This window comes from Scardinius erythrophthalmus, assembly GCF_964197995.2.
Source record: "Scardinius erythrophthalmus genome assembly, chromosome: 8".
NCBI lineage: Eukaryota > Metazoa > Chordata > Actinopteri > Cypriniformes > Leuciscidae > Scardinius > Scardinius erythrophthalmus.
In genome coordinates, this window is record NC_138228.1 from 22,299,936 (window position 1) to 22,312,176 (window position 12,241).

Here is a 12,241-nt window from a genome sequence, read left to right on the forward strand (position 1 = left end):
ACATTTGCTCCCTTTTGGGACCTGCCCCTAGCGGATTTTCGATGTATTGCAGTTTTTCGCACTTCCGGGTAGGCTTCATTTTTCAGATCAGAATGTTGCCGCTTGGTTCTAACCTGTTATATGTTAACAGGTTAGAACAGGTTAGAACCATAGACAGTAAAAAAAAGACGCGCGTCTCACAGGCGCGGAAAACGCGTGCATGCTATAAATAGAATCGACGCCTATTTTTCACGCGACACGCAAGCGTTTTGGAAGCGTTTCCAGGCAAAATAGAATAGGAAAATATGTTTGTATTTCATTTTGACATGAATACATATTAATAAATTATATTTTGATGTTTGAAAGTTTAGGTTTTGACAAATACAGATCTAAATGCAATGGAAAAAAAGTTCTAATATTGCACCTGTCAATACAGAACGAAATATTCTGTAGCTTTGCCGTCAATACTGCCGACGTTGTCTTTGCTGCTATATATTTATGTTTAACATTAAGTATAGGCCTTCCACAACTCTCTCCCCATTATGTCGAATTTAATCACCAATGAATGAGGCTTATCATATGTCACCTAGCAGTGCCGCGTCAGACACGTTTCTGGTGTGCAAAGACATGTAAAACGCCACGCAGTGTGTCTCTGGTCGTAGGGCGCCTGATAATTAAAATGTCAATGATTTCGATGATTAAAACACTCCTGCTCCAAGTAAACCTTTATTTTGTACCAGTTATTATGACAACCTCTAACTGCACAAACAATCCCGGTCTTCCTCGAAGCCATAAAGATGAGTTAGTTCTTACGAACACTTGTTTAATTAACCGCTATGGTGAAAAGTGAGTTAGCGCACCAGAAGTGCCTGACCGGAAGTCTCGCACAAAATACCGTCAACTGGCTGCGCCCGTATTTCCGTTAAAAATAAGGTGAATAGTTTGAACCATATTAACACCACCATGTTGGTCTTAGAAGTTCCTTGAAGTACCATGAATATGTAAAGTACCACTGTTTTATTTAAGTTAATAAACAGAACTTCATGCGTCTTGCGGAAGAACATAGTAGCCTGAGCTTCTTCTCTATGTTTGTGTCTATGACAAGTCACACAGGGACTGGGCTACTCCGAAGTGGTACGACCCAAACCAGTCTAAAATAGTTTGAATATAAACATTTATTATAGGTGTACTGTATTGATTCAGGATAAGACAAAAACACGGTTTGGAAGATGGATTCATGATGTACTCGCTCATTTAATAATTTTTGTATATTTTGAGCACAAAACTTACGGACTGCAGCTTTAAGGCTGAAGCAGGTGGGATTTGTGCATCAGCATCATTTAGCCTGTTTCCAGTCAGTATTTCAATTGAAATCAATGGGATTTTGAGTGAATGTTTTTTGAATCAGAACCCATTGATTGTAGCTGAAGACATGGAAATTGAAGTAATTCCGCTGATGTTTGAAGGAAAATCAGGGGAGCTGAATGCAGCAGGTGAGGATGAAGTGAAATACTGTAAGCGATCAGTAATGGTACCTGACAAACACATGACTAAGCACAGGCCGAACCACATGTTCGATGTCTCGCCAGTACGTCACGCCGCGCTGCGCTAAAGCAGCACAGGAAAATCATCAGGTGTTATCATGTCATTTAAGTGTGGACGACCTTGACCTAATAGTCACAGTTACGCACTAGAACATCTTCCTCTTACGGTTTATGTTTGGGATCTTCCTATGGTGGTTTTCATGCCTCAGAACTTGGTTCTTATTTTTGCATGTTCTCTTTGAGACAATGATGAAAGGGAACACTCAAGTTCAACTGTGAATGAAGCCCTTTGTTTACTTGAATGAAATGCACCTGAGGTTTGTTAGATGCTTGTGTGTGTGTGTGTAACAGCACTGAGGTTAATTTAATTACCAGAGACCAGACCAAAGTCCCTGAGACTTACTCACTTCCTCATTCCTGCTGTTTCACTGGTCTTTGTCTTTAAAACTAGTGCACTTGTGTTTAAAATTGTGACTTTGTGGATCTAAATCTCGTAATGGCAACTTTGTTTCTCATAATTGCAACTTTATATCAGTGACTTTTATTTGTAATTTTCAACATTTGTTCAGATCAAACAACAAATGTTTTTTTTTCTGTATTCATATAATAATAATAATAATATTATTATTATTATTTGTATCACTATTTATTTGCATATTTATCTATGTAACTTTTTTTTATGTATTTGTAATTTTTTTAAATTTGTATATATGTATTCGATAGGACAGTATAGAATAGACAGGAAGCGAAATGGGGAGAGAGAGGGGGATGGGAACGGGAAGGGTCCATGAGGCAGGACTCGAACTCGGGTCACCCGAAACGCATTCGTGCTATTTGTCGGCATGCTGCCCACGAGGCTTCAAGCTCCAACATGTATTTAGTTATGTAATTTTTTTTTATTTCATTATCCAATCACTCTTTCTCTCAGATTTGCTTGTATATAAAGGGGGGGGTGAAATGCTATTTCATGCATACTGAGTTTTTTACACTGTTAAAGAGTTGGATTCCCATGCTAAACATGGACAAAGTTTAAAAAATTTAATTGCACGTTTGAAGGAGTATTTCTGTGCCAAAAATTGTCCTTCCGGTTTGTCACAAGTTTCGGAAAGTTTTTTTCGAGTATGGGTATGTGTGACGTCATATGTAACGGAATTTCCTTATATGGGTCCTAAGGGCACTTCTCCGGTAAGATCGCGGGCGCGCGCACACTCGTAAAACAGAGCGAGAGAGTGAAAGCAGTACGCCATCAAAGCGCCCTGCCCGGCTTTTGGGAAGCCAATGTCACCAAAGAAGTGGGTTTTTGGTTGCCAGGGCAAGACAACCCTGCACAGATTCCCAAAGAACCCGGCGTTAAGGGACCAGTGGATGGAGTTTGTTTTTTCTGAGCATAAACGGAGTTGTGTAGACTGTTTGTTCCCTGCATTTCGACGATGATTGTTTTATAAACAAAGCCCAGATCGACGGATTTGCAGATCGTTTAATGCTTAAGGATCGAGCAGTCACAATGATAAAGGTTCGGTGAGTAAAACTGCTTCTAATCTATTGTCTCTGTGTGTTGTTACTAGCTCGGCGCGTTAGCACAGCTTTAGCTTCGCCCACACGGCCCGCCTTCAGCCGCTCGTTTTTTTCCGGAAAGACTCGGTACATCCTATCTTTCTTAATATAATATAATAAAACTAAAGACTTTTTGGAGATATGAAGGATGCAATACTACTCTATAGGTACTCAAGATTAACAGGAGATTGAGTGAAAATGAGCATTTCACCCCCCCTTTAACTATTTATTTACCAATTTATCTATGTAATTTATTTAATTTATGTATTTAGTTAACAAATTATTTATTTAATTTTAAATCAATTTAATTTTTAAATAGATGTGTGCAAGTGTTTTTAAGAAATTTGACTTTGTCGACCTCCAATCTGTGTTCAGTGTAACTAAGGTGTGTGTGTGTGTGTGTGTGTGTGTGTGTGTGTCTGTGTGTGTGTGTGTGTGTGTGTGTGTGTGTGTGTGTGTGTGTGTGTCTGTGTGTGTGTGTGTGTGTGTTCTGTGTGTGTGTGTGTGTGTGTGTGTGTGTGTGTGTGTGAGAGAGATAAAAGAGACCACAGTGATGACAGGCCTCTGCTAAATGTGACAGTGCTGTCTGAAATCTGAGTCCACATGGGTGTTGTTAGTCTGTCTGTATGTGTGTGTGTGTTTTGTGGGTCAGGTCTATTGTGTCTATTGTGAGGACTAAATGTCTCCACAAGGATAGTTCAACCTGGAATCAGCTATAGGCCAGTCAACAATCTCCAAGTGGAAAATGGCTGAATAAACGCATAAATAGACATTTTCACAAAAATATAAAAATGCAGAAACATTTGTGTGAGGGTTAGATTTAGGGTTAGGCTATATAAAATATCATTAGCTCAGCTATAAACAATAGAGGTCAATTGAAAGTCCCCCACCATGATAGAAAAGCAAACACGAAAGTGTAAAGGGTTTCACACGTCCACATGGACCCTGTCTGTCTCAAACAGTCATTCACCAGCTGTGTGTGCACGCGTTTAGTGTTTCTGTGACTTTAACACACCCGTGTTGTGTTTGTGTGTTTTTTTTGCCCTGCTGCCTTTTCGATGTCTGTTTGCTTGTGGCTAAAGTGTGTTTACAGGTAATACAGTTTCCTATTTGTATTGTCTGTGTGTTTTTCTCAATCTCTGCTATCATGTTACACCATTCATGGCGAGTCAGTCACAGATCAAACTCATAGTTTTTTTTTTTGTTCACCTGTGACATCACATCAGGGAAGGCACAGCCTCTTAAAGCCGACACACACACACAGTCTCTCTCACACACTCTCTCAGCGTCCAGCGGGATCTGGAGGTGCTTTTTTTACGGGAATACTGGTGGGATTCCTTGTCGGTATGCCGAGAGGTTTTTGGTAAGGTGAAGTTTTACAGACTATTCAGACTCAGCTTTTTTAATGTTGTCAACTAGTCGTTAGTGATAGACTTATATTTGGTCATTTTGAGTAAATGTTGTGTAAAAGCATTTTCTCAAAATTCTAAAAAGATGTTGTAAAACTATATTGTGTGTGTATATTAGCATTCTGCTCTCTAGATATCTCTCTTGGCATTGATTAGCACATATCATATTACTACTACTGCTGGCATTGTGTATGTGTTTTAGATCAATATTGTTTGTTTTGTCATTGTCCAGCTTGGTTTGTGCATTTTTTAAAAGCACAAATATTCCATGTAGTCTTTGTATAAGCATAAAAGTAAAACCTATACATGATAATAATAGTTTTAAATGGAGAATAGCATGTCAAGCTACAGGACATGTCAGCTTCCCAAAAGCATTTAATGTTAACCAGCCACAAACCAAAAATAATGCTGTCTGTCCAATATTACATAACCTGGTTTGAGTCGAGGTGTCAGGACTGATGTCATTCACTGCAATGAGTTATCTGGGGTTTTTTTTACTGCAAAGATGGGGCTGCTTTTGGACTGTTTGCTCCTTTCAGAAAAGATTCATAAATGAAAACTCTGTAACACTTTAGTTTGGGGAACACATATTCACTATTAACTAGGAGTTTTCCCTCAATAAACTCCTAATTACTGCTTATTGATAGTTAGTAAGATGGTAGTTGTGGATACATTTAGGTGTGGGGTAAGATTAAGGGATCAAGGAAATGGTCATGTAGAATAAGGCATTAATATGTGCTTTATAAGTACTAATAAACAACCAATATGCTAGTAATATGCAAGCTAATAAGCAACCCAGCCTAGTTAATATTGAATAGTGTTCCCTAATCTAAAATGTTACCGAAAACTCAATTACATTCATTTATGCTGTTAGTTTGTTGTGGTTTATAAGGGAAAAATTTAATATTACTTATATTAGGGTTAGGATTTGAATAAACACACACACACATACATGCATACTCACACACATTTTTGAAACAAGTCTCTTAGGCTAACCAAGGCTGCATTTATTTGATTAAAATAAAGTAAAACAGTAATATTGTGAAATATATTACAATTTAAAATAACAATTAAACCAATTTTTTTTTCTATTCGAGTACATTTGAACATATCATTTATTCCTGTGATTTTCAGCATAATTACTCCAGTCTTCAGTGTCACATGATCCTTCAGAAATCCTTCTAATATGCTGATTTGCTGCTCAAGAAATATTTCATATTATTATAAATGTTGAAATCATTTGAACTGCTTTTGTGGAAACCGTGATGCTTCAGTGGGTGTTTCCCTCCTCTCTTAGCTTGTTTTTTTCCCCCTGCTGTGTCCTAGTTTAATCTAAATACTAAATACTATTAAAAGAAGATTGGTGGTAATTTGGTAAATCTAATTATGTCTTCAGTTTCATTCCAGCAACCCATGTTGTTGATTTACTTAAGCCCCTCCCCTTTTCACTAACTCTAGCTCTAAATGGTTGTTTCAGATTTTGCCACGCCCACAGCTGAAGATGTCAGACAATGGGGAAGTAGAAGACAAGCCGCCAGCTCCGCCCATGAGAAACACCAGCACAATGATTGGCTCGTCCAGTAAAGACTCAGGCCCTCTGAATCACGGCTCCAAACCTCTGCCGCCCAACCCAGAGGACAAGAGGAGAAAAGAAGGCTTCATCCGATCCATACTCACCGGAGGAGGAGACAAGAGTGAGTGACAATTATTGCCACTAGCTACTGTAGTATTGTTTTCTACAAGGAAACAAATCATCTTCCTGATCAGGCCTTTTGGCAGCTCAGAAAAAATAATTATTTAAATGAGGAATTTCTATTGGCAATCATTCAGGGTTGGCTTCAGGGTCAAAGGTCACGATGAGCACAAGCAGTTTATTAGACATCTGTTTAGCAAACAGCAACTTTATGGCCATAAACCTTTGGCCTTTTTTATATTTTATTTATTCAGAATAATGAACACAGTTCTGTTGCGTCATTTCTCCTTAATTTGGGACATCAGATTTTCACACTTTCTCAATTGATAACATGCGTCCACTCATGTCTCCGTGTCAATCGCTCGTCTCGCTCTCGCACTCCTGCGTCCTGAGCGGCTTGTGTTTCAGGAAGCCTGTTTTGTGTTAATTACCAGCCCGTTAACACATCATTAATATTAAAGACCCTGCCTGGCTTCAGCGTCGAGCAGATGAGGATGAGATCCAGCCATTGTTTAATAGGCATTAGCAGCATCCGCTCAGATCCGACACACACAGGAACTGGAGCAGAACAAAATAGCTACATTGAGACTGTGCCAGACCGTGTTGATATTGTAATATTGTCTTTATGAAAATCAGCACTGATCCAAAAAACGAATGAGCCTAAAATGGCAGACTAGTGTTAAATATTTACTAAAAGGAGATTTCTCAAAAACTAGGGGTTGATGTGATCCTTTACAGAATATTCCAGAAGTATCAATAAATAAATGTACAATAAGAACAATCGAAATGTGTGCCAAGTTCAAGGGTTACTCTTTTGGCGTAAATTAATGCATACGGCTGGAAGCCAGTTATTTTAGTTGATAAAGTTTTAAATATGGATATTTTTCTTACATGAACGCATCGCTTCACTTCAGAAGGCTTTATTAACCCCGGCAGATCCGTGTCGAGCACTTTAATCATGAATAGATGCGCTTTAATGGACTTCCAAAGTCAAACAGCCATTCACTTCGTCTGAAAGAAGAATGTCATATACATTTAGGTTGGCTTCAGGGTGAGTAAATCATGGGCTAATTTTAATTTTTGGGTGAACTATCCCTTTAATATAGTACGGTGATTAAAGTGACCTGGAACTACTTGTTCATTAAACGGTTTTATTGCGCACCTTCCAGCCAATCAGAATCGAGTATTCAGACAGACCATGGCTGAATCTGAAATTGCCCCCTAAACGCTCAAACCCTATTTCCACTAATACAGTTCACTTGAAAGGAGGGAGCGAATTCGGTTGAGTGTACATTGGCTGTACACTCGTTATTGCGGTGCAATGTGGGATTGAATGAGTGCACTCATTAAAGTCCATTTTGGTTTCGGACACAACTACAAATGGATGTCCCATCAAATAATGCCCTAAACAACCTCTAACTTTCAACTGTTTTTAAGTTTCTTTACATGTGTGGATATTATGAACATTCAGAATTCAAAAACTGAGATGTAAACTGAACAAATTTCACAGATGTTTGATAAACAAAAATGGATTAATGAGTCCCTGGATAAAGGGGGGTCATTATCAAAAGTAGTGTTGTGGCCATCAACAGCTTTAAGCACTACAGTGCATCTCATCCTCATGGACTGGGACAGATCTGTCAGTTATTGGTGTAAGATGTTACTTCACTCTTCCACAATAACACCTACAATTTCCTGACCATATCTGAGGGGACATATGGTTACACGTGGTTTGGCGTTGCAAGGAAGATGAGCCATTCTTTCTGTCTCCCTGTGGCACTGTCTTAGGCGTCTTACATTTTGGATATTGCATTTGATTGCTCTGGGCACATCTGTGTCCCTCATGCCTCCTGCAGCGGGACTATGGCAGGTTCATGCAGGAGAGCAGGGACCCTGAGCACCTTTCTCCTGGTGTTTTTCAGAGTGTCCTAAGTTATTTGAACTGTCTAACACTTGTAAACAGGTTAATGTGCAAAAATTTTCAAAATATTGTTTAAACCAAGGGTTCCTGCAGTTTAGCTTCAACCCTAACCGCACCTGATCCAGTTAGTCATGTCCTTTAGGCTTATTTGAAAACCACAGGAGCGGGGTTGGAACTAAACTCTGCAGGGCTGTGGCAGGCACTTCCTGGTTTTTAACTTTTTCCAGTAAAGATCTGTAAAGATTATTTGGATTTTAAATATAGTATCCTTGCTGAGTATATAATTAAAGTAAGTTATTTAAATTATGTGGACAAAGTCTAATAAAGATGGGTTGTATTTTTTCAGTAAATAATTGGAATCATCTACATTCAAATATCCATTAACCTTTTTTTCTCTTCTCCCACTCAACTGCGTCTCCACCCTTATCTTCGTCACTCAGCCAACAAGAAGAAGGAGCGTCCGGAGATCTCTCTACCGTCGGACTTTGAGCACACCATCCATGTTGGCTTTGACGCAGTCACCGGAGAGTTCACTGTAAGTGTGAGCAAAAAAAACTTTTTCAGCACAATGCTCACCCGGTCTATGTAGAAAAAAAATCTATACATGCCATTTTTACACATGCATATATTTCTGTATAATTACACAATCTGTTTGTGACTCCACATTTAATTGCATATCTGGATAGTTTGAGATGAAATAGTTTTCATCCAAACACTTTGAACAAAATGTTTACTTTTATTGACTATAAAGATAAAATAATCCATGTTACAGTGGTAAACTAAGACAAATTCTAGCTAAATACAAAAGTAAAATTCAATAAGAACTTCTTAAATAGCACACTGAGGCTAAAATTTGAACAAACTCCACCTGATTATAAATAGAAAATGCCAAAGCAAGTGTGATGGTAGTGTATAAATATTTTCAGGTGTCAAGGACATCAGGTTCAACCTAAGTCAGGTGCGTAGGGGAAAAATCTACCACACAAGCAAGAAAAAAGGATAAACGGAAAGAAAAATCGCTAAAGATAGATTCCACCGATTTGACACTGGAGTTCTCAAATAGTGAGAATAAACTCACAGCATTAACCTCTGGGTCCAGGTCTATCTTCCTCTTTACAATTGGTTTATTATGTTTGATAAGATATTAAATGAGCTGTGCTCTTTGTCTGAAACATAAATCAGCTGTACGTTTCTCCTTTGTACAACAGAGAGGAGTTCAGTGTGCCTAATGAGTGTTAATGAGAGCCGGTGGGTCAGAACCACGTTGCCTCGCCAACAGAGACGTTTAAATTACTTGAGTCCATTAGACTTTAAACTGACGCCGATGGTCAGATAACACGCAGCGTGCCTTCACCACTAACACACTCATTCGGATCAGAACACAGCTGTACTGTGACTTTATTTATCTGTCTGTCTAATTTACCTAATTTACCACAAGTGTGCTTCTGAAAGCCTCATTGTCACTCTTATAATGATTGATTAACAGGCTTTAGACAGTTTTCAGTACTGGTTTTTGTGGCTCTCTATGTAGGGCATGCCTGAGCAGTGGGCACGGTTACTCCAGACGTCCAACATCACCAAACTGGAGCAAAAGAAGAATCCTCAGGCCGTTCTAGATGTGCTTAAATTCTACGACTCTAAAGAAACAAACAACAGCCAGAAATACATGAGCTTTACAGGTCTGACACACTTCATATATTACAGCTATAGCAGTGTAGATGTATGAACAGTATGAACATATATAATATGAATAGAGTATGAATGAATATAGTATGTGCATATATATATGAATATGTATGTATGTGTGTGTGTGTGTATGTATATATATATATATATATATATATATATATATATATATATATATATATATATATATATATATATATATATATATATATATATATATATATATATATATATATATATATATGAATATGTATGTATGTATGTGTATACCGGTATATAATATACACATACAATATAATGTGTATAAATACAATGAATATATCCTATATGTATTCTTATGTGTAGTTTTAATATAAATATGTGTACTTTGTATATAAAAAGAATACAATTTCATATTTATTTATTTATTTATTTATTTATTTATCAACTATCTTGTCAATGGATAATCACATTTGATCTTTTTAGTCTGTTTGGTAGATTTTTTGGTTTGTAATACAGGGCTTCATTCATGACAGATGAGCAGACCGAAGAATGAATTGATTTGTAAATCTTTCATAAAACCATTCTTAATTCAATTCAGTGTCACAATTTCCATAATGTGTTTTGCTGTGTCAAATAAATATTATCATTTTATGATGTAATACAATGGCTTTAAATCAGCCATCAGTTAAAAAAAACATTATCAGTGTGATGTTGTCTAAAGATTACTTCTATGGCTCTTTCCCATTGCTCATTCGTCTCTTTTTAATTTCAGATAAAGGTGTGGATAACTACAGCTCTTCCAACGCAGTGGTGAGTCATTGTGACTGTGTTTTCCAGCTTTATTTATGACATGCTGAGAGAAGTGTGAGGTCTGGAGGGGAATGTGGACAAATGTCCTCTCCACTCACATGACAGATTGACAAAAGACTGGACAGAAGGAAGTTTGCTATGGGAAAGCGTGAAAGAGAGGAGGGAACTGAGAGCTGATATGGGGGGTTTAAAACAGGAGAGATGCAGTGAACAACAAGGTGACACAGTCCCGTAAGGGCTGCCCACTCAACAGAAGGACAGAATTGATGCCAGCCACTCCAGGCGATGCCAGCGGGTTCATCTCTCTCTCTCTCTCTCTCTCTCTCTCTCTCTCTCTCTCTCTCTCTCTCTCTCTCTCTCTCTCTCTCTCTCTCTCTCTCTCTGCACTGTGAATCAGCATGTTTTTTGTGCAGTTCTCCTGCTGAGTAGTGCTGTAGTGAGTACCGAGTAGTGCTGCGACTGAAACAGGTTATCTGCAGAGCAAGATGGAGAGTAAACTTTTAGTGGATGCACTGGTTATGGTGTATCTGGTGGAATGATGAGGCCTGTGGAGCTCAGCGGTGAATAACGCATCGCCGCTCTCGTGGTTGGCATGTTGCCGTTGGGTTTGTTTTGCAGCCATGTTGTGATGTCAGTCGGTCAGCCTCACTTCCTGCTTGGCTTGTTTCAGAACTCCAAGACCGTTTCCGAGCCCCCTGCCGTGGCCACCGTCTCCGAGGATGATGATGAGGATGAAGCCACGCCCCCACCCACGATCGCACCCCGTCCCGAGCACACCAAATCTGTGAGTATTTGCTTACGGGATATGGGAAAAAGTGCCTTTTGCTTGATTTGATTTAGTCTCTCTTTCACTGTCTGTATCATTTTGTTGAATGTGCTTGACTGAAAATGCAGTGTTTGTCATGCCAAAGTTATCAATGTACTTTTTACAAGAAAATAAAATTTTAGTGTTTGTTCTTAAAAATTTCACATTTCATTCGGTGTGTTACTAGCCTTTTCTTGGTAATTATTTGTGAAATTTACTAGCAATCGAAAATTCTAAGTAAATCATATACCATTTTTTCAGTACATGTGTTTTGTCCAAAAAAGACAAAAAAGTTAAAAGTAAAATAACAATAGTAAAGTAAAACAGGAAATGTTAATGTTAATTTCAGCATTTACTAATTAATTATTCATAAAAGTTGTATTTGTTAACATTACTTAATGCAATGTGAACTAACATGAACAAATAATGAACAACTATATTTTTAACTAACATTACCAAAGTTTAATAAATACTGTGCAAAGTAAATATTGTCATTGTTAGTTTAATTTTGAGTAGGTTAGTAGGTTTTTGTGGTTGGTGTCTAGGTGGTTGCTAGATAGATGGATAGGATGGTTGCTAAGGGTGTTTTCTAAGGTGTTCTGAGTAGTTGCAAGGTGGCTTGGCTAGTAGATTGTTGTGGTTGGTTGCTAGACAGACATCCAGACAGACAGACAGACAGACAGAAAAAGGCACATAGATAGATGTCCAGATAGATAGATAGATAGATAGATAGACAGACAGACAGACAGACAGACAGACAGACAGACAGACAGACAGATAGATAGATAGATAGATAGATAGATAGATAGACAGACAGACAGACAGACAGACAGACAGACAGACAGACAGATAGACATC

At 38.2% G+C, this 12,241-nt stretch overlaps 1 protein-coding gene across 1 annotated transcript in view; it reads left to right on the forward strand.

Moving 5' to 3' along the window:
- The window catches only part of pak1 (p21 protein (Cdc42/Rac)-activated kinase 1), a 63,982-nt gene that overhangs the window by 33,968 nt on the left and 17,773 nt on the right, over nt 1-12,241 (forward strand). The window contains exons 2-6 of the mRNA XM_081372260.1: nt 5,964-6,180; nt 8,541-8,635; nt 9,632-9,779; nt 10,541-10,578; nt 11,249-11,362. Of these exons, the coding sequence (XP_081228386.1) occupies nt 5,988-6,180; nt 8,541-8,635; nt 9,632-9,779; nt 10,541-10,578; nt 11,249-11,362 (588 nt within the window). The 5' untranslated portion in view covers nt 5,964-5,987. The remainder of the gene's footprint in view (nt 1-5,963; nt 6,181-8,540; nt 8,636-9,631; nt 9,780-10,540; nt 10,579-11,248; nt 11,363-12,241) is intronic.